General features: G+C 39.5%; 1 protein-coding gene and 3 non-coding genes across 4 annotated transcripts in view; 2 read left to right on the top strand and 2 right to left on the bottom strand.

The window, feature by feature from the left end:
• The window catches only part of LOC140953667 (tyrosine-protein phosphatase Lar-like), an 88,795-nt gene that overhangs the window by 28,118 nt on the left and 37,968 nt on the right, over positions 1 to 22,709 (bottom strand). The window contains exons 18-23 of the mRNA XM_073403079.1: positions 18,336 to 18,635; positions 12,236 to 12,535; positions 9,329 to 9,628; positions 3,959 to 4,258; positions 1,079 to 1,378; positions 1 to 19 (exon numbers count right to left, since the gene is read on the bottom strand). The exon at positions 1 to 19 is cut by the window's left edge and continues 281 nt beyond it. Coding sequence (XP_073259180.1) covers positions 1 to 19; positions 1,079 to 1,378; positions 3,959 to 4,258; positions 9,329 to 9,628; positions 12,236 to 12,535; positions 18,336 to 18,635 — 1,519 coding nt within the window. The remainder of the gene's footprint in view (positions 20 to 1,078; positions 1,379 to 3,958; positions 4,259 to 9,328; positions 9,629 to 12,235; positions 12,536 to 18,335; positions 18,636 to 22,709) is intronic.
• Trnat-agu (transfer RNA threonine (anticodon AGU)) lies at positions 4,626 to 4,699 on the bottom strand. The gene has a single exon. It is a non-coding gene; the product is annotated as a tRNA-Thr (tRNA).
• Trnat-agu (transfer RNA threonine (anticodon AGU)) lies at positions 4,845 to 4,918 on the top strand. The gene has a single exon. It is a non-coding gene; the product is annotated as a tRNA-Thr (tRNA).
• Trnat-agu (transfer RNA threonine (anticodon AGU)) lies at positions 5,149 to 5,222 on the top strand. The gene has a single exon. It is a non-coding gene; the product is annotated as a tRNA-Thr (tRNA).

Below are 22,709 nucleotides of genomic sequence, written 5' to 3'. Positions count from 1 at the left end.
GAAGGCGGAGCATTGGGTACTGTCAAAAAAAGGGGAATAATTAGGCACACAGAGAACATCTTTATTAAACAACAATTAAATGAAGAACAAGAAAGTTTAATCGGGTAACGAGTCACTATAAAACCCATACAAATAGGATGCTCATAGTGTACAATATTTGTAAAAACAAAGTTTTACAAAACTATGAAGATAAAAAGGAAATGGGCGTTGCCATGTCTAATAGAAGTCAGAGGATTGCAGTTCAGGGAACGTTATCGCGGCTTTTTTTATCTCGATTGTTGCGTTTCCCAAGGTTCCTGGCTCGGTCCATTGCTCTACGTCATCTATGCATCAAAGTTGTTCAACATCATTGAGCGACATCTTCCTGACGGGCACTGCTACGCTGACGATTCTAAGTTATATCTAAGCTTTAGACCAGCTGATGGATTGTCATCTCAGACTGATGCCATTCAGGCAATGGAACGATGTATAGAGGACATACGGCACTGGATGGTTAGCGATCGTCTGTTACTGAATGATGAGAAGACGGAATTTCTGCTAATTGGCACTCGTCAACAACTAAGCAAAGTCGAACCACTCCCTTTAAGAGTTGGAACAATGGATATAGAACCAGTGAATTGCGTAACAAATCTTGGTGCTTGGTTTAATTCGATGTTGTCTATGGAAACTCGCATCAACAAAGTATGCAGTTCTAGATTTTATTATCTGCATAGCCACAGAAGGATTAGAAAATACCTGTCACAAGGCAAGGATAAGATGTGAGAGATGGCCAGATTTTTAAGAAGGGGATGTGAACTCAATTTACTTACCTCTGATTGAGTTACCATTCTATAAACAGTTCAGAAAAGAAAGGAAGGTTTTTGGGATATCTTCAATGTTAACGGAAAAGGGGAGTTTGAGTCGCTAGCTTGGCTATGGGAGTGAACGCTTTACTAGGGTCAGTGCTTATTGAATTCAAATACATACAGTATTTGTTTATTTACCAAGCCAGTCGAGGAAGATGATAAATTTCCCTTTACTAAATGATCATAAGGTATTGCTAATTGGATTTAATCATAAAAGGCCCCTTAGAACTTACTGTCCTCATCTGTAATGATAATGATAGGTTTACTGATATTTCCAGGTCCCTTTGAAGTCGAGGCAAACACTGTGATGCTGTAGTTGGTGTATTCATTGAGTCCTGTCAATGTTGCTTCAGTTGTTGAAGCAGGGACAAACTGAGTCTCTGTTTTCCCATTAGGTTCTAAAGCTGTATAGGTAACTGTATAACTTCGTATAATGCCATTTTGATCAGGCTGTGGAACATCACCCCAGTCAACAAATATACTGGTGGAGCTAGTGTTGTATCCTTGGATGGCAGAAGGTGGAGCATTGGGTACTGTCCAAAAAAAGAGGAATAATTAGTCTCGCACGACAATTCAACAATAAAGAACAAGAAAGTTTAATCGGGTAGGAGTCACTATAAAACCCATACAAATAGGATGCTCATAGTGTGCAATACCTGTGAATTCAAAGTTTTACAAAAGCATGAAGATAAGAAGAAAATGGGCATTGCATGATATACTTAAGGACAAGCGTAGAAAAGATGTTGTGGTCTTTGTTTAAGGTAGTATATACAGCGGGTGTAATGGAACCCTAAAATATAGATTTAGACAGGGCTAAAAGCGAAGATCTCGATAATATTTAAAGTTTGTTCAAACAAAATGTAAAACCGTGTAATGCTAAGCGGCGAAGGCAACGCAGGAGAACGGTGAAAAACAACAATAGGTCTTATTAGCAAAAAAGTAACTTTGCACCTGCGGCACACTTTTTTTGTACATTTCTTTGCCGTTGTTTCGCACGACTACAACGTGAAACTTCCAGAAACTTCTTAGTTACACGTTTTATGGAGGAAATGTCGTAGGTTTTCTCGTTCACTTTTTTTTCACTACCGCTTATTTTCACCCTACATTGGTGGCCGCTAGCATTCCTCATTTTGTCACCGCCGCTACAAAATTTTCACGTTGTCCTTCCAACAAAAAACTGTCTCGTTCGTTTTTTTTTTTCTCTTTGACCTTCGCAGGCCTGCCGCCCAATTCCTCTTTTTCTCTGTCTTTCTCTTGCTCTATATTCCAAATTTGAGGACATGAAAATTAATCTAAGCTTAATACTTTAGACACCACGGATACAGGAACAATTTTCGCTTTCCGTTTTCGTCTTCATTGACTCTTTAGCAGTCTCTGCTTTACAAGACACGGGTGGGTATGCAATTTGCCGCCAAAATAACCTCGAGTTGCATTTGGTTTGCCATACCTGCTGGTTGAGTTATTTTACATTGGTATGCCTGTGGTGCGGACGGACGATCGGTCGGTCGCTCGGGCGGTTTACGGTCACGTGATTACCAAATTTTCTCGGATGGGTAGATTTACTGAGCTATGGGGCTCTGCACGCGAGCTTAGAGCTCCGCTATGAAAGGACAAAGACTTTAACAGCATTAGTGACCGTGACCGTTATTTATATAAAAAAAGAATGCAGCTGTTTGTATATCGCAGCCAAATTTTGTTTGTTTGGTTTCTTTACCATGATAACAAGGTACCATGAATAAATGCTTTGCTCTTCAATCATGCATGTCGTTTGGGAAGGATGCATAAAATATACCATAAGAATGATATACCGTCATCAGTCTTTCCGATCACTCGCTTGGGGACTTAGAGTATACCTTATCAATACTTTTCTTTGCCAGTTATGCTCCTCTTCCTTGAGGATATTTCTTCACAGAAAGATGCATTTTAAGTTTAAAAATAGGGAGAATTGAACCCGAGACAAAAACAAGTACCTACGCATCTGTGCAAGGGAACTGAAACTTTCATTGTATAGCGAATCTTCCCAAACCGAATTTACGAAACGATCGAGAGTTCCGCGTGGTTGCGCACTGGTTCGCTGAAGAGATGACCAAAGCAAGAATCTCAACTGTTTGGGATAAATGGCCAAGAGCTTGAAGTTTTAATTGAAACCAATGATAAAAAAAAGAAAAGAAAAAAAGAAGTAATCGACATCTCTTCGGGAAAGGTGGAAACAAAATTCCGCCAAAAAGTAGCATATAGTAACGACAAACTAAAGAAGATAAAACTATAAGATGTAAACAGTGGCAGGTCGATCAGAGTCCGGGGAGGTGGTGGGAAATTTTTTTCAACTAAACGTCAAAGGGATGCCAGTACGGGTTGATCACAATATCTGGGAGGGCCGCGCAAAACATATAACAAGTCTTTTATACAGAACTAAACAAGTTCGATCTCCTGATTGGCCAGGGAACAACCGCCTACACTCTACTAAGAGAAGGGAAAAGCCTTGCAATAAAATGACATTATGATGCCATCTTCTCATTAAAATGTTTGTTTTAACTACATCCCCAACTTAAAATCCTGCAGGCAACAGATTATTGAACTGGCAACACCGAAAATGAACATTAGATAGTATATTGATTCATTGATTTCGGTATTTAAAAACGTAAAGTTGAAAGTCGTGGGACCGGTTATTTAAACAAAGTCTAACATAGAACGCGGTTTAAGACACTCACTGCACCTCAAAATCGCTTTCTGTGGTGTGTATCATTAAGTTCATAAATGGTTTGTTAGTCTTCTTGCCACTTTTGAGAGCAGAGAAGGATAAGATTTGAGAGATGGCCAGATTTTAAAAAGGGGCTGTGAACTCAATTTGTTTATTTCTGATTGAGATACCATTCTATAAACAGTTGAGAAAAGAAAGGAAGGTTTTTGGGATATCTTCAATGTTAACGCAAAAGGGGACTTGGAGTTGCTCGCTTGGCCAAGGGAGTAAGCGCTTTTCAAGGGTCAGTGCTTATTAAATTCAAACACATACAGCATTTCTTTATTTACCTTCGTCAATTTCCATTTAATAATTGATCATTAGGTATTGTTAATTGGATTTAATCATAAAAGGCTCCTTAGAATTAACTTACTGTCCTCATCTGTGATGACAACGATAGGTTCACTGATATTTCCAGGTCCCTTTGAAGTCGAGGCAAACACTGTGATGCTGTAGTTGGTGTATTCATTGAGTCCTCTCAGTGTTGCTTGAGTTGTTGGAGCAGGGACAAACTGAGTCTCTGTTTTGCCATTAGGTTCTAAAGCTGTATAGGTAACTGTGTAACTTCGTATAATGCCATTTTGATCAGGCTGTGGAACATCACCCCAGTCAAATAATATACTGGTGGAGCTAGTGTTGTATCCTTGGATGGCAGAAGGTGGAGCATTGGGTACTGTCCAAAAAAAGGGGAGTAATTAGTCTCGCACAAAAAAATCTTTATTAAGGAACAATTCAACATTAAAGAACAAGAAAGTTTAATCGGGTAGGAGTCACTATAAAACCCATACAAATAGGATGCTCATAGTGTGCAATACTTGTGAAATCAAAGTTTTACAAAAGCATGAAGATAAGAAGAAAATGGCCATTGCATGATATACTTAAGGACAACCGTAGAAAAGATGTTGTGGTCTTTGTTTTGTTTTGTTTTGTTTTTTTAATTTTTAGTGATGTATTAGTGAGCAGCACACTTAGACTTCCAGTGAACATTTACACTTGGAAGAAGAAGAAACCATGCTCGCCCGGGGCAACGAAAATTTTCGTGCCCCGGGCGAGAATCGAACTCGCGACCTTCCGTATACTAGATCGGACGTTCTAACCACTGAACCACCAGGGCTCTAGCGTTAGTGAAGTCGGAATTCTACTATACCAGCAGAGTGTACTACACTTCTGTACTGGGAGCTGAGTGCATTGCACTTCTATGCTCAGTTTCTCGTGTGGCTTCTGCTAGTTTCATTAAAGTAATTTTTAGTGATGTACTAGCCCTGGTGGTTCAGTAGTTAGAACGTCCGATCTAGTATGCGGAAGGTCGCGAGTTCGATTCTCGCCCGGGGCACGAAAATTTTCGTTGCCCCGGGCGAGCATGGTTTCTTCTTCTTCCAAGTGTAAATGTTCACTGGAAGTGTAAGTGTGCTGCTCACTAGTACATCACTAAAAATTACTTTAATGAAACTAGCAGAAGCCACACGAGAAACTGAGCACAGAAGTGCAATGCACTCAGCTCCCAATACAGAAGTGTAGTACACTCTGCTGGTATAGTAGAATTCCGACTTCACTAACGCTAGAGCCCTGGTGGTTCAGGGGTTAGAACGTCCGATCTAGTATGCGGAAGGTCGCGAGTTCGACTCTCGCCCGGGGCACGAAAATTTTCGTTGCCCCGGGCGAGCATGGTTTCTTCTTCTTCCAAGTGTAAATGTTCACTGGAAGTCTAAGTGTGCTGCTCACTAGTACATCACTAAAAATTAAAAAAAAAAAAAAAGTAGTATGTACAGCGGGTGTAATGGAACCCTAAAATATAGATTTAGACAGGGCTAAAAGCGAAGATCTCGATAATATTTAAAGTTTGTTCAACAAAATGTAAAACTGTGTAATGCTAAGCGGCGAAGGCAACGCCGGAGAACTGTGAAAAACAACAATAGGTCTTATTAGCAAAAAAGTAACTTTGCACCTGCGGCACACTTTTTTGTACATTTCTTTGCCGTTGTTTTGCACGACTACAACGTGAAACTTCCAGAAACTTCTTAGTTACACGTTTTATTGAGGAAATGTCGTAGAAGTTCTCGTTTACTTTTTTTCACTACCGCTTATTTTCACCCTACATTGGTGGCCGCTAGCAATCCTCATTTTGTCACCGCCGTTACAAAATTTTCACGTTGTCCTTCCAACAAAAAAATGTCTCGTTTGTTTTTTTTTCTCTTTGAGCTTCGCAGGCCTGTCGCCCAATTCCTCTTTTTCTCTGTCTTTCTCTTGCTCTATATTCCAAATTTGAGGACATGAAAATTAATCTAAGCTTAATACTTTAGACACCACGGATACAGGAACAATTTTCGCTTTCCGTTTTCGTCTCTATTGACTCTTTAGCAGTCTCTGCTTTACAAGACACGGGTGGGTATGCAATTTGCCGCCAAAATAACCTCGAGTTGCATTTGGTTTGCCATACCTGCTGGTTGAGTTATTTTACATTGGTATGCCTGTGGTGCGGACGGACGATCGGTCGGTCGCTCGGGCGGCTTACGGTCACGTGATTACCAAATTTTCTCGGATGGGTAGATTTACTGAGCTATGGGGCTCCGCACGCGAGCTTAGAGCTCCGCTATGAAAGGACAAAGACTTTAACAGCATTAGTGACCGTGACCGTTATTTATATAAAAAAGGAATGCAGCTGTTTGTATACCGCAGCCAAATTTTGTATTGTTTGGTTTCTTTACCATGATAACAAGGTACCATGAATAAATACTTTGCTCTTCAATCATGCATGTCGTTTGGGAAGGATGCATAAACTATACCATAAGAATGAAATACCCGTCATCAGTCTTTCCGATCACTCGCTTGGGGACTTAGAGTATACCTTATCAATACTTTTCTTTGCCAGTTATGCTCCTCTTCCTTGAGGATATTTCTTCACAGAAAGATGCATTTTAAGTTTAAAAATAGGGAGAATTGAACCCGAGACAAAAACAAGTACCTACGCATCTGTGCAAGGGAACTGAAACTTTCATTGTATAGCGAGTCTTCCCAAACCGAATTTACGAAAACGATCGAGAGCTCCGCGTGGTTGCGCACTGGTTCGCTGAAGAGATGACCCAAGCAAGAATCTCAACTGTTTGGGATAAATGGCCAAGAGCTTGAAGTTTTTAAGAGCGCCGGTCAGGAAAAATCGACCAAAATCTTAATTTCGTGGCAAAAGTTGAAAAATCAATTTCTTTCATTTTTTGTTCATAGATAGCTTTTAAGTAGATAAGAAACCTAAAGTAGATTGTTCCTGCCGAAAGCCTTTTATTTGTGAGAAAAATTAGAAGATCGGTTTTCGATGTCGGAGTCTCAGACTGCCCTAATTTTTAACCTGAAATTCGCTAACATTAACTTTCCTCGCGTTCGCAAACGAAGCCGCATGGAGAAATTTGGACTCTTTCCATGAACAGAAAAATTATTTTTCTTCCACTAAAAGATACTTTCAGGGCAATAGCGAAGCTCGTCGTACTGAAATAATTCAAAAATGAGGGATAGGTTTTCAAGACAACAAAAACTTAAGTTCGTTACTCATTTTCGACGGCAATATTTAACATGTGGTATAACTCCAAATTCTCCTAATGCTATTTAAATCACACATTTAGACATTCATTTAAAACATACCTGAGAATTGGCTTGGGTTATGGAATGTAATCTCCGTAAGACATCATCGAAGTTCAGGAATTTTCATGGTAGGCCGGCGGTAATTGTGTAAACACTTCCAATTTCGAAACGCACAAAAGTAGATATTTACAGCCTAAAGGCTCGTTTTTTGTACTTCCTGTGGGTTTTACCGTCGCAAAATTTCTTTTTCCAATCAAAGAGTGGGGTAAAAAGGTGAAACTGGGTCAATTTTAGCCATTTTGAAACGCTGAACCCTACCAGACGGCGACTCTGCGTGACAATCTGTTCCGTGGTTGCACCTGACATAACGTACGTTTGAAGAGACGAAGCCGTTAAAATGACAGTCACGGAATCACTGTAGTAACGCAACGCAATTCTTGAAAGAGTAACATTTTCGATCCCGACAGTATTTTGCAGAAGAAAAAGTCAAACGCGCTTTTTCTGATACTCACTTTTTATCGAAATATATGGACTTTAACAATGGTAATTCGCTAAGGACGACGGAACAAGAAGATATTTCGTCTTCTTACTTTACGATCGTGGAAACTTGGAGCCGTTAAATAAGTTATTTTGGTCACGCTTCACTACTTTTACCGGACTTTGATGCTTTCGTTTGGAGGCTGCCTAAGGGAACCCAAGCCAAATCTCAGGTATGCTTCAGATGAATGTCTAAATGTGTGAATAAACGAGGACCGGGAAAATTTGGACCTATACCACATGAAGAAAAATGCCGTAGAAAACAACTACTAAATTTAAGTTTTTGTCACCGTAAAAACCTGTTCTTCGTTTCTGAATTATGCTAGTTCAACGAGTCTTGATATTGCTGTGAAAGTCTCTTCTAGTGAAAGAAGAAGACTTGTTCTATGGATGGAAAGTGTCCAAATCTCTCCTTGGGGCTTTATTTGCGAACGCGAGAAGACTTAATGTTAGCAAATTTCGGGTTAAAAATACGGCCATTTTGAGACTCCCACCACTAAAACTGATATTCTTACCTTTCTCGAAAATAAAAGGCTTTTTGCGAGAACAACCTACATCAGATTACTTATCTACCTAAACGCTATTTATGGACAAAAAATGAAGACAATCGATTTTTCAACTCTTGCCACTCGATGGTCGATATTTCCTAACCGTCGCTCTTAATTGAAACCAATGATAAAAAATAAAAAAAACAAAAAGAAGTAATCGACATCTCTTGGGGAAAGGTGGAAACAAAATTCCGCCACAAATTAGCAAATAATACTAACGACAAACTAAAGAAGATAAAACTATAAGATGTAAACAGTGGCAGGTCAGAGTCCGGGGAGGTGGTGGGAAATTTTTGTCAACTAAACGTCAAAGGGATGCCAGTACGGGTTGATCACAATATCTGGAAGAGCCGCGCAAAACATGAAACAAGTCTTTTATACAGAACTAAACAAGTTCGATCTCCTGATTGGCCAGGGAACAACCGCCTACACTCTACTAAGAGAAGGGAAAAGCCTTGCAATAAAATGACATTATGATGCCATCTTCTCATTAAAATGTTTGTTTTAACTACATCCCCAACTTAAAATCCCGCAGGCAACAGATTATTGAACTGGCAACACCGAAAATGAACATTAGATAGTATATTGATTCATTGATTTCGGTATTTAAAAACGTAAAGTTGAAAGTCGTGGGACCGGTTATTTAAACAAAGTCTAACATAGAACGCAGTTTAAGACACTCACTGCACCTCAAAATCGCTTTCTGTGGTGTGTATCATTAAGTTCATAAATGGTTTGTTAGTCTTCTTGCCACTTTTGAGAGCAGAGAAGGATAAGATTTGAGAGATGGCCAGATTTTTAAAAAGGGGCTGTGAACTCAATTTGTTTATTTCTGATTGAGATACCATTCTATAAACAGTTGAGAAAAGAAAGGAAGGTTTTTGGGATATCTTCAATGTTAACAGAAAAGGGGACTTGGAGTTGTTCGCTTGGCCAAGGGAGTAAGCGCTTTTTCAAGGGTCAGTGCTTATTAAATTCAAACACATACAGCATTTCTTTATTTACCTTCGTCAATTTCCATTTAATAATTAATCATTAGGTATTGTTAATTGGATTTAATCATAAAAGGCTCCTTAGAATTAACTTACTGTCCTCATCTGTGATGACAACGATAGGTTCACTGATATTTCCAGGTCCCTTTGAAGTCGAGGCAAACACTGTGATGCTGTAGTTGGTGTATTCATTGAGTCCTCTCAGTGTTGCTTGAGTTGTTGGAGCAGGGACAAACTGAGTCTCTGTTTTGCCATTAGGTTCTAAAGCTGTATAGGTAACTGTGTAACTTCGTATAATGCCATTTTGATCAGGCTGTGGAACATCACCCCAGTCAAATAATATACTGGTGGAGCTAGTGTTGTATCCTTGGATGGCAGAAGGTGGAGCATTGGGTACTGTCCAAAAAAAGGGGAATAATTAGTCTCGCACAAAAAAATCTTTATTAGGGAACAATTCAACATTAAAGAACAAGAAAGTTTAATCGGGTAGGAGTCACTATAAAACCCATACAAATAGGATGCTCATAGTGTGCAATACTTGTGAAATCAAAGTTTTACAAAAGCATGAAGACAAGAAGAAAATGGCCATTGCATGATATACTTAAGGACAACCGTAGAAAAGATGTTGTGGTCTTTGTTTAAGGTAGTATATACAGCAGGTGTAATGGAATCCTAAAATATAGATTTAGCCAGGGCTACAGGCGAAGATCTCGATAATATTTAGAGTTTGTTCAAACAAAATGTAAAATCGTGTACTGCTAAGCGGCGAAGGCAACGCCGGAGAACGGTAAAAAACAACAATAGGTCTTATTAGCAAAAAAGCAACTTTGCACCTGCGGCACACTTTTTTTGTACATTTCTTTGCCGTTGTTTTGCACGACTACAACGTGAAACTTCCAGAAACTTCTTAGTTACACGTTTTATGGAGGAAATGTCGTAGGTGTTCTCGTTTACTTTTTTTCACTACCGCTTATTTTCGCCCTACATTGGTGGCCGCTAGCATTTCTCAATTTGTCACCGCCGCTACAACATTTTCACGTTGTCCTTCAAACAAAAAACAGTCTCGTTCGTTTTTTTTTCTCTTTGAGCTTCGCAGGCCTGCCGCCCAATTCCTCTTTTTCTCTGTCTTTCTCTTGCTCTATATTCCAAATTTGTGGACATGACAATTAATCTAAGCTTAATACTTTAGACACCACGGATACAGGAACAATTTTCGCTTTCCGTTTTCGTCTTTATTGACTCTTTAGTAGTCTCTGCCTTACAAGACACGGGTGGGTATGCAATTTGCCGCCAAAATAACCTCGAGTTGCATTTGGTTTGCCATACCTGCTGGTTGAGTTATTTTACATTGGTATGCCTGTGTTGGGGACGGACGATCGGTCGGTCGCTCGGGCGGTTTACGGTCACGTGATTACCAAATTTTCTCGGATGGGTAGATTTACTGAGCTATGGGGCTCCGCACGCGAGCTTAGAGCTCCGCTTTGAAAGGACAAAGACTTTAACAGCATTAGTGCCCGTGACCGTTATTTATATAAAAAAAGAATGCAGCTGTTTGTATATCGCAGCCAAATTTTGTTTGTTTGGTTTCTTTACCATGATAACAAGGTACCATGAATAAATGCTTTGCTCTTCAATCATGCATGTCGTTTGGGAAGGATGCATAAACTATACCATAAGAATGATATACCGTCATCAGTCTTTCCGATCACTCGCTTGGGGACTTAGAGTATACCTTATCAATACTTTTCTTTGCCAGTTATGCTCCTCTTCCTTGAGGATATTTCTTCACAGAAAGATGCATTTTAAGTTAAAAAACAGGGAAAATTGAACCCGAGACAAAAACAAGTACCTACGCATCTGTGCAAGGGAACTGAAACTTTCATTGTATAGCGAGTCTTCCCAAACCGAATTAACGAAAACGATCGAGAGCTCCGCGTGGTTGCGCATTGGTTCGCTGAAGAGATGACCCAAGCAAAAATCTCAACTATTTGGGATAAATGGCCATGAGCTTGAAGTTTTTAATTGAAACCAATGATAAAAAAAAAAAAAAAAAAAAAAAAAACTAACCAACATCGGGAAGGGTGGAAACAAAATTCCGCCACAAGTTAGCGAATACTAACGACAAACTAAAGAAGATAAAACTATAAGATGTAAACAGTGGCAGGTCAGAGTCCGGGGAGGTGGTGGCAAATTTTTTTCAACTTAACGTTAAAGGGATGCCAGTACGGGCCGATGACAATATCTGGAAGGGCCGCGCAAAACATATAACAAGTCTTTTATACAGAACTAAACAAGTTCGATCTCCTGATTGGCCAGGGAACAACCGCCTACACTCTACTAAGAGAAGGGAAAAGCCTTGCAATAAAATGACATTATGATGCCATCTTCTAATTAAAATGTTTGTTTTAACTACATCCCCAACTTAAAATCCCGCAGGCAACAGATTATTGAACTGGCAACACCGAAAATGAACATTAGATAGTATATTGATTCATTGATTTCGGTATTTAAAAACGTAAAGTTGAAAGTCGTGGGACCGGTTATTTAAACAAAGTCTAACATAGAACGCAGTTTAACACACTCACTGCACCTCAAAATCGCTTTCTGTGGTGTGTATCATTAACTTAATAAATGTTTTGTTAGTCTTCTTGCCACTTTTGAGAGCAGACATGGATAAGATGTAAGAGATCGCCAGATTTTTAAGAAGGGGCTGTGAACTCAATTTGTTTATCTCTGATTGAGTTACCATTCTATAAACAGTTCAGAAAAGAAAGGAAGGTTTTTGGGATATCTTCAATGTTAACGGAAAAGGGGACTTAGAGTTGCTCGCTTGGCCAAGGGAGTAAGCGCTTTTCAAGGGTCAGTGCTTATTAAATTCAAACACATACAGCATTTCTTTATTTACCAAGCCAGTCGAAGAAGTTTGTCAATTTCCATTTACTAATTAATCATTAGGTATTGTTAATTGATTTAATCATAAAAGGCTCCTGAGAATTAACTTACTGTCCTCATCTGTGATGACAACGATAGGTTCACTGATATTTCCAGGTCCCTTTGAAGTCGAGGCAAACACTGTGATGCTGTAGTTGGCGTATTCATTGAGCCCTCTCAGTGTTGCTTGAGTTGTTGGAGCAGGGACAAACTGAGTCTCTGTTTTGCCATTAGGTTCTAAAGCTGTATAGGTAACTGTATAACTTCGTATAATGCCATTTTGATCAGGCTGTGGAACATCACCCCAGTCAAATAATATACTGGTGGAGCTAGTGTTGTATCCTTGGATGGCAGAAGGTGGAGCATTGGGTACTGTTCAAAAAAAGGGGAATAATTAGTCTCGCACAAAAAAATCTTTATTAAGGAACAATTCAACATTAAAGAACAAGAAAGTTTAATCGGGTAGGAGTCACTATAAAACCCACACAAATAGGATGCTCATAGTGTGCAATACTTGTGAAATCAAAGTTTTACAAAAGCATGAAGATAAGAAGAAAATGGGCATTGCATGATATACTTAAGGACAAGCGTAGAAAAGATGTTGTGGTCTTTGTTTTAGGTAGTATATACAGAGAGGGTGTAATGGAATCCTAATATATAGATTTAGCCAGGGCTAAAAGCGAAGATCTCGATAATATTTAAAGTTTGTTCAAACAAAATGTAAAATCGTGTAATGCTAAGCGGCGAAGGCAACGCCGGAGAACGCTGAAAAACAACAATAGGTCTTATTAGCAAAAAAGTAACTTTGCACCTGCGGCACACTTTTTTTTGTACATTTCTCTGCCGTTGTTTTGCACGACTACAACGTGAAACTTCCAGAAACTTCTTAGTTACACGTTTTATGGAGGAAATGTCGTAGGTGTTCTCGTTCACTGTTTTTTTCACTACCGCTTATTTTCGCCCTACATTGGTGGCCGCTAGCATTTCTCATTTTGTCACCGCCGCGACAACATTTTCACGTTGTCCTTTCAACAAAAAAAAGTCTCGTTTGTTTTTTTTTCGCAGGCCTGCCGCCCAATTCTTCTTTTTCTCTGTCTTTCTCTTGCTGTATATTCCAGATTTGTGGACATGACAATTAATCTAAGCTTAATACTTTAGACACCACGGATACAGGAACAATTTCCGCTTTCCGTTTTCGTCTTTATTGACTCTTTAGTAGTCTCTGCTTTAGAAGACACGGGTGGGTATGCAATTTGCCGCCAAAATAACCTCGAGTTGCATTTGGTTTGCCATACCTGCTGGTTGAGTTATTTTACATTGGTATGCCTGTGGTGCGGACGGACGATCGGTCGGTCGCTCGGGCGGTTTGCGGTCACGTGATTACCAAATTTTCTTGGATGGGTAGATTTACTGAGCTATGGGGCTCCGCACGCGAGCTTAGAGCTCCGCTATGAAAGGACACAGACTTAAACAGCATTAGTGACCGTGACCGTTATTTATATAAAAAAAGAATGCAGCTGTTTGTATATCGCAGCCAAATTTTGTTTGTTTGGTTTCTTTACCATGATAACAAGGTACCATGAATAAACGCTTTGCTCTTCAATCATGCATGTCGTTTGGGAAGGATGCATAAACTATACCATAAGAATGAAATACCCGTCATCAGTCTTTCCGATCACTCGCTTGGGGACTTAGAGTATAGATGGTTTTCACAGTGACGTCATCAAATTGTAAAGTCAAAATAGCGAGGTTTTACGAATTCTTATTTACACTAGGTTGAATATAAACAAAAAGTTAATCTTTGTACAAGTTTTCAGTCCCATAGCATGTTTCATTTCGAAAATACAGCAATTTGAAGTTCCGACTTTTCACAGTGCGTGACACCAAAATAGGAATGCTGTCTCGTTGAAAAAAAGTCTCTCCTTTTGATTTTCAGCAGGATAACCATTTCAAGTATTAGAAGATATGTTTATGCGCACGTAGGCTAGTTCTCGAGTGAAAACAAGGAGCTTTTATAGAACAAGTGAACTCCAGATGTTTTTGTTGATTTTCGGCGGCCATATTGGTGCACAAAACTGTGCACCAATATGGCGTCTCCATACAAAGCTCTACAAAGATGCGTGAAACGTTTCGGCAAATAACTCAGAAACTGTGGGCCAAAAAGACCTGAGACTTGGACAAATTGTTTAAATATTAGTCTTTTATAACATATCATTTTCTTGGCTTCTTTCACTGGACGGTTTTCAATTTATTTTTTTGTTGCGTGACAGTGAAAATGATGTATACCTTATCAATATTTTTCTTTTCCAGTTATGCTTCTCTTCCTTGAGGGTATTTCTTCACAGAAAGATGCATTTTAAGTTTAACAAGAATCGCCGAAAGGCGATTTTTAACTGGGCTGCAAAGGGGCTATTTTTTCTGAGGGGAGGGGACGGCTATACACACTCAGGCTACCATAAAATCTTGTGGGCAACCATTGCATGCAACAGAATCTCATGTGAGACTGAAACATAAACTCATTCAGACCATTGTACCCTTTTGAAAGACTTTCCTAACCAAAAGAAGAGTACCATTTTTAAGTGGGGGCTGTATAATAACTTTTAAATTCCACCATTATCAATAAAAATAAACAAGTTAGCCATTAATTCTAAACAGGAAACAATTTGCATTATTTCCACGCACCCCTCCGCCAATCCCTCTGTGCCCCAAAATATAGCGTGACAGTATAACGTGACTAATTTGACGTAACCGGAAATTCCAAAAATTGTTGTCCTTCTACGAGCATAAAATGCGACAGACTGAGCTGATTTACACTAGACAGAAATATTGTATTGTATGAAAACCAGAAGTATACTAAAACAGACAGTTAACTGCCCATTGATCCTGCCTGATCCAGGGGCCTCACTGACTGCACGGAGACGTTACTGCGCTTTTCACAAACATGCGAACTCTAAAGTTCAAAAGCCACCTTCACAATTGTGTTTATCGCTGCCGTCAATCATAATTACGATCACAAGCAACGAACCTTGAAACAGAGAAACACACAAAACGGATCGAAATCTACAAATCACAAACCATGACCTTTTGAACCCGTAAAGTAAAATTTTGTTTCCTTTAATAGAGGTCCGTTAAGATCATTGACACCAGCGAAAAACGCAATCGCCGGTTGGGTTCTGAACTTCAGAATTCGCATGTTTGTAAAAAGTGCGATCCTAATTTGCGGTCCACAGTCTACATGAAAACGCACTATTTTTTCCACAAGATGAAAAATATTCAGTTTTAAGATTTTCCTCATGGTATTTTTCTCTAACTTAAAGGAATAAAATCCTTTGCATTTTGAGACCTAAAAAAGTTTAAAGACTTCTCGCTCGCATGTTGCGTTCACCAGCACGCACTTCAAACAATGTAAATAAATGAAACGATCGATAACATATTTTTTACCCGATACCGATGTGAGTTAAAAATTCGCTCCAGTTCTGTTTGTCTCACCCAAGACTAACTTTTCTTCATGGAAGATAACTATGCCGCTTTATAACTCGTCCGAAGTTTTTGTGCCAGCTAAACAATATGGAAACACTATTCACAGTGACTCCTTGGATATTAAAAAGACTGAACGTGACGCACTATTATGCCTTTGCTTACTTATGATCACATCTTCAAGCGAAGTCTCTCTTTTCAAGCGATTCATCTCAATGCACAATAATTGACCCTTATATTAGTTAAAATCCTATGGTTCATTTATATTAATGCTGTTTTTGCCCGGTTCGTATTCAAAACACCTTAAAGAAAATAAAGGTCGTATAAGTCATGTGTGTTATATTTCGAGATAAATGGATTATACGCTTTTTTAAGTTTCCATTTTGCGGTGACTTCAGTTGACATCTCCATAAAATGGTAAAAGAAATATCAAGAAACATCACGAGAGCTGAAAATTTTCAAAGGCAAGTTTCTGAAACTCGCTAATGCTGACATCAATATAGCGTGCTTGCTGAATGGGCGAAAACACAGAATTGTGATCACAAGATATTGTACAAATTTGATGATAAAAGCTTAGCAAGATACAGATACAAACAAAAGCAAACCCCCTGAAACCTCGACGTGGGCTACACTTGTATGCTCTACTCAGTCACCAAACCTTGTCAGTAATAGCTTCTATTTTCCTCAAGTCGCTCTCTGTGAAGCTCCCGGATGGGATGTCCCGGAGAAGCTTTAAACTTGTGTGCGAAATTCTCAGAGTTCCTGTTTATGTCCGTGTCTTCTTTATCCTCAGTATCCGAAATTTAGACCTCCAAAGTGGCGTGTGTTGCATTAAATAGAAGGAAATATTTAAAGGAAAAGCCAGTCTTCTAACATGGCAAAGTTGTCACGTCCCTCGCTCATGGACGTGCGTCACATCAGGCAACTGAGTTGTTCGCTTCACTGACTATGACGGCTTACAATCAAGTCTTCAGCCATAGTGTCGTCAACTGGTGAAATACTTTGCTCATAAATTGTGCTTCTCAATTGCTCATGTACTACATCGATCGATAGCTCACGAAGCGGCCACGGCGTTCCAAACCTGACGCTCACAGTCATCTTTTCAGTCTTCTAGTGTGAACTTACCGTGAACGGCGTGTCGGTTTGAATTCAACGCGAGTATTTCTCTGAGTTTCCCAGCGCCAACATCATCTAACTGACTTAAACTCGAACAATAAAAAAATTATAGAGTGACTCCAATGGTCGAATCGCTTCGAACAACGCAAATAGCCTTCTTTAGGTTCGCAACGCCTTGTGGGTTTTTCAGGGGGAGCGCAGACAAGGTACAAAAAGTATCCGTGCAGGGCTCCGTGCAAGAGAAACTCATATGAGACCATTTGTGAAAACATCGTTTCTCGGTACCAGACCCTCGTGTCTACCCTCCCCCGGGAGCCCACTTTTTGACACCGACGACCGAAAGCCCATTTTATGACTGGGCCGCACAGGCAGCGCAGTAAAAATGGGGAGAATTGAACCTGAGACAAGAACAAGTATGTACGCATCTGTGCAAGGGAACTGAAACTTTCATTGTATAGCGAGTCTTCCTAAACCGAATTTACGGAAACGATCGAGAGTTCCGCGTGGCTACGCACTGGTTCGTTGAAGAGATGACCCAAGCAAGAATCTCAACTGTTTTGGATAAATGGCCAAGAGCTTGAAGTTTTTAATTGAAACCAATGATAAAACAAAAAAAAAAAAAAAAAAAAAAACACTAACCAACATCTCTTCGGGAAAGGTGGAAACAAAATTCCGCCAAAAATTAGCAAATACTAACGACAAACTAAAGAAGATAAAACTATAAGATGTAAACAGTAGCAGGTCAGAGTCCGGGGACGTGGTGGGAAATTTTTTTCAACTAAACGTCAAAGGGATGCCAGTACGGGCTGATCACAATATCTGGGAGGGCCGCGCAAAACATATAACAAGTCTTTTATACAGAACTAAACAAGTTCGATCTCCTGATTGGCCAGGGAAAAACCGCCTGCACACTACTAAGAGAAGGGAAAAGCCTTGAAATAAAACGACATTATGATGCCATCTGCTCATTAAAATGTTTGTTTTAACTACATCTCCAACTTAAAATCCCGCAGGCAACAGATTATTGAACTGGCAACACCGAAAATGAACATTAGATAGAATATTGATTCATTGATTTCGGTATTTAAAAACGTAAAGTTGAAAGTCGTGGGACCGGTTATTTAAACAAAGTCTAACATAGAACGCGGTTTAAGACACTCACTACACCTCAAAATCGCTTTCTGTGGTGTGTATCATTAATTCATAAATGGTTTGTTAGTCTTCTTGCCACTTTTGAGAGCAGAGAAGGATAAGATTTGAGAGATGGCCAGATTTTTAAAAAGGGGCTGTGAACTCAATTTGTTTATCTCTGATTGAGTAACCATTCTATAAACAGATCAGAAAAGAAAGGAAGGTTTTTGGGATATCTTCAATGTTAACGGAAAAGGGGACTTGGAGTTGCTCGCTTGGCCAAGGGAGTAAGCGCTTTTCAAGGGTCAGTGCTTATTAAATTCAAACACATACAGCATTTCTTTATTTACCAAGCCAGTCGAAGAGGTTGGTCAATTTCCATTTACTAATTAATTATTAGGTATTGTTAATTGATTTAATCATAAAAGGCTCCTTAGAATTAACTTACTGTCCTCATCTGTGATGACAATGATAGGTTCACTGATATTTCCAGGTCCCTTTGAAGTCGAGGCAAACACTGTGATGCTGTAGTTGGTGTATTCATTGAGCCCTCTCAGTGTTGCTTGAGTTGTTGGAGCAGGGACAAACTGAGTCTCTGTTTTGCCATTAGGTTCTAAAGCTGTATAGGTAACTGTATAACTTCGTATAATGCCATTTTGATTAGGCTGTGGAACATCACCCCAGTCAACGTATATACTGGTGGAGCTAGTGTTGTATCCTTGGATGGCAGAAGGTGGAGCATTGGGTACTGTCCGAAAAAAGGGGAATAATTAGTCTCACACAAAAAAAAATCTTTATTAGGGAACAATTCAACATTAAAGAACAAGAAAGTTTAATCGGGTAGGAGTCACTATAAAACCCATACAAATAGGATGCTCATAGTGTGCAATACTTGTGAAATCAAAGTTTTACAAAAGCATGAAGATAAGAAGAAAATGGCCATTGCATGGTATACTTAAGGACAAGCGTAGAAAAGATGTTGTGGTCTTTGTTTAAGGTTGTATATACAGCGGGTGTAATGGAATTCTAATATATAGATTTAGCCAGGGCTAAAAGCGAAGATCTCGATAATATTTAAAGTTTGTTCAAACAAAATGTAAAATCGTGTAATGCTAAGCGGCGAAGGCAACGCCGGAGAACGCTGAAAAACAACAATAGGTCTTATTAGCAAAAAAGCAACTTTGCACCTGCAGACACTTTTTTGGTACATTTCTTTGCCGTTGTTTTGCACGACTACAACGTGAAACTTCCAGAAACTTCTTAGTTACACGTTTTATGGAGGAAATGTCGTAGGTTTTCTCGTTCACTTTTTTTTCACTACCGCTTATTTTCACCCTACATTGGTGGCCGCTAGCATTTCTCATTTTGTCACCGCCGCTACAAAATTTTCACGTTGTCCTTCCAACAAAAAAATGTCTCCTTTTTTTTCTCTTTGAGCTTCGCAGGCCTGCCGCCCAATTCCTCTTTTTCTCTGTCTTTCTCTTGCTCTATATTCCAAATTTGTGGACATGACAATTAATCTAAGCTTAATACTTTAGACACCACGGATACAGAAACAATTTTCGCTTTCCGTTTTCGTCTTTATTGACTCTTTAGTAGTCTCTGCTTTAGAAGACACGGGTGGGTATGCAATTTGCCGCCAAAATAACCTCGAGTTGCATTTGGTTTGCCATACCTGCTGGTTGAGTTATTTTACATTGGTATGCCTGTGGTGCGGGCGGACGATCGGTTGGTCGCTCGGGCGGTTTACGGTCACGTGATTACCAAATTTTCTCGGATGGGTAGATTTGCTGAGCTATGGGGCTCCGCACGCGAGCTTAGAGCTCCGCTATGAAAGGACAAAGACTTTAACAGCATTAGTGACCGTGACCGTTATTTATATATAAAAAAAATGCAGCTGTTCGTATATCGCGGCCAAATTTTGTTTGTTTGGTTTCTTTACCATGATAACAAGGTACCATGAATAAATGTTTTGCTCTTCAATCATGCATGTCGTTTGGGAAGGATGCATAAACTATACCATAAGAATGAAATACCCGTCATCAGTCTTTCCGATCACTCGCTTGGGGACTTAGAGTATACCTTATCAATATTTTTCTTTTCCAGTTATGCTCCTCTTCCTTGAGGATATTTCTTCACAGAAAGATGCACTTTAAGTTTAAAAATAGGGAGAACTGAACCCGAGACAAGAACAAGTACCTATGCATCTGTGCAAGGGAACTGAAACTTTCATTGTATAGCGAGTCTTATAACATAGCGCGCGTGCTTGCCCTATATAAGTCCTATTGAGCCGCTATGAACAAAATCTTTATTTACGCACGCCCGTGCCTAAATAAGATGACGTGAGCATTTTTTTTTTTACCTGGCTGTAAAGTTGTCGTCTTTTAAAATGCAGTGCAGTTTTCCTTCTCTTTAAAATATGGAAGAAACCAGCGAAGAACTGCCCAATTTTTCTATAGGCTTTGACCATTTAGGTCCTGATCCAACAAGCAGCAAAAATAAAGCCGAATTAAAAAAAAACTCGCAAGTTGCAGTGCGTTTCGCAAAATTTGTCGGAAGACCAGCTGTAGCAAATTTTGGCCGAAAGACACTCGCTGACAACAGAACAGACACCAACTGGTCATCAACAACATTTAAAGGTAAAATTTCCGTTTTTATTGTTGTTTTTAAACTTGTTATGCACTTTTGTTATCTCCAGACAATCCGACTGAAGCAGGAAAATTTCTCTCGCAATAACAACACAAATTACACAAGAAGACATAAATTTATTACTCACAAAAACAACTGCTACCAGGTCTTCTCTCGTAATGACCAGCCAACGTTCATAAATGAATGTAAGTTTAAAGAAGGATGACAGTCGTCTTCGCCAAAAACATGTTTTCTGGATTTTGCCGAGCAAGACGTAAACATCTTTTCAGCAAATCCAAACCATACTCCACGACTTCTTACGAACATGTTAGTATTTTAACTTTAGGTGAACTTTAAGACTCTTGTACCTTTGTTTCTGCTTAGTTTCCATTGAGCGTTAACGAATAAGGAAGCAAATTTTCTTTCTCACTTTTACAGAAAGAATATTTTCATCCAAAGTAAACGATCCTGGCGTGTTCGTAATCAGCAAATAGAACCGTTTGTTATTACGTCGCGCGTTGCGAGAATTTTGCAGTTGATCAAAAAGCAAGCATTATTGTCAGCTATGTTATAAAAGAATTTGCTCATGCTTTTAGCTGTGCGTATATCGAGTTATGGATGCACTTGGGAAGTTTGGAGAGCACTCAAGAACCTAGAGTTGCACTCGGCTGTCGCCTCGTGCAACTCTTACGCATCTTTCGTGCTCTCCAAACTTCCCGCGTGCATCCATCCCATAACTCGATATACGCACGCTAAGCATGAACAAATTCTTAATTGACTATTTTCCAATTGCCCATAATACACTCTGTTTGCCCCCCAAATTTTGCATAACTTATTGTCTTAAAATGCTCTTGGGAAAATGCAATACTCCCAGGAGCATTTAAAAACAATGGTTTATGCAGAATTTGGGGGGCAAACAGAGTGTATTATGGGCAATTGGAAAATAGAGAATTCCCAAACCGAATTGACGAAAGCGATCGAGAGCTCCGTGTGGTTGCGCACTGGTTCGCTGAAGAGATGACCCAAGCAAGAATCTCAACTATTTGGGATAAATGGCCAAGAGCTTGAAGTTTTTAATTGAAACCAAAGATAAAAAAGAAAAAAAGGAAAAAAAATAACTAAATAAATAATCAACATCTCTTCGGGAAAGGTGGAAACAAAAATCCGCCAAAAATTAGCAAATACTAACGACAAACTAAAGAAGATAAACCTATAAGATGTAAACAGTGGCAGGTCAGAGTCCGAGGAGGTGGTGGGAAATCTTTTTCAACTAAACGTCAAAGGGATGCCAGTACGGGCTGATCACAATATCTGGAAGGGCTGAGCAAAACATATAACAAGTTTTTTATACAGAACTAAACAAGTTCGATCTCCTGATTGGCCAGGGAACACACCGGACCATTTCCAAAAATTCAAGCGGATGCCGGCTTCTGATTGGGAACAAAAAATGCTTTGTATATTGTGCCCAATCGGCGAACACATCTCAATGAGTTTTTTTCGTGTACGTGACGGCTATCGTCTCGATCACGGCTTGTCTAGCTCATGCACCAAAGAAATGCACGCAGTCAGGAAACTGTCAGTTTGATTTAAAATCCCCATCTGATCCAACTCGCTTACTTTGTCAAATGCAAGCGAACTCTTCTGGAGCTGAATTGTTATCAACCATATCCAAGTTCATGAAGAGAATGAATTTTGTTATTGCTTGTTTACGTCCTTCACAAAACGTGAAATTAGGCATTTTCACGGGTAGTCGTGCAGTTGACGGCAAACAAATGTACAAAAGCGTGATGCACGTGCAAAGTTGTTGTGTTGCCTTGTCAAGCTATTACTTATTTGACTTTCTCATCACCGCCGCATCTAATTGTGATCCGTAAAAAACAGAATATTCTCGGGGCAAATTCAATTGCCCTTGCTGATATTAACCCAAACGTTTTTTCGACTCATCGGTAGTTCCTTTGTTTCTGGTTAGAAAAGTATAAAATAAAAGTCTCCCTTCAGTTGTACGCACAAGCTTGGTAACGAACCGGGTAAGTGTGGCGAGACAATAGCCGTCTTGTACGAACTCACGAAACGAACTCAGGAGAAACTGTTCGCCGATTGGGAACAATAATACAAAGCATTTTTTGTGCCCAATCAGGAGCCGGTATCCGCTTGAATTTTTGGAAATAGTTCGGTGACAGTCAGTACCCGGGGG

Source organism: Porites lutea, chromosome 12 (genome assembly GCF_958299795.1).
Source record: "Porites lutea chromosome 12, jaPorLute2.1, whole genome shotgun sequence".
NCBI classification, from domain to species: Eukaryota; Metazoa; Cnidaria; class Anthozoa; order Scleractinia; family Poritidae; genus Porites; species Porites lutea.
The sequence above is the reverse complement of the archived record's forward strand: the minus strand, read 5'-3'. Positions and strand labels throughout refer to the sequence as shown.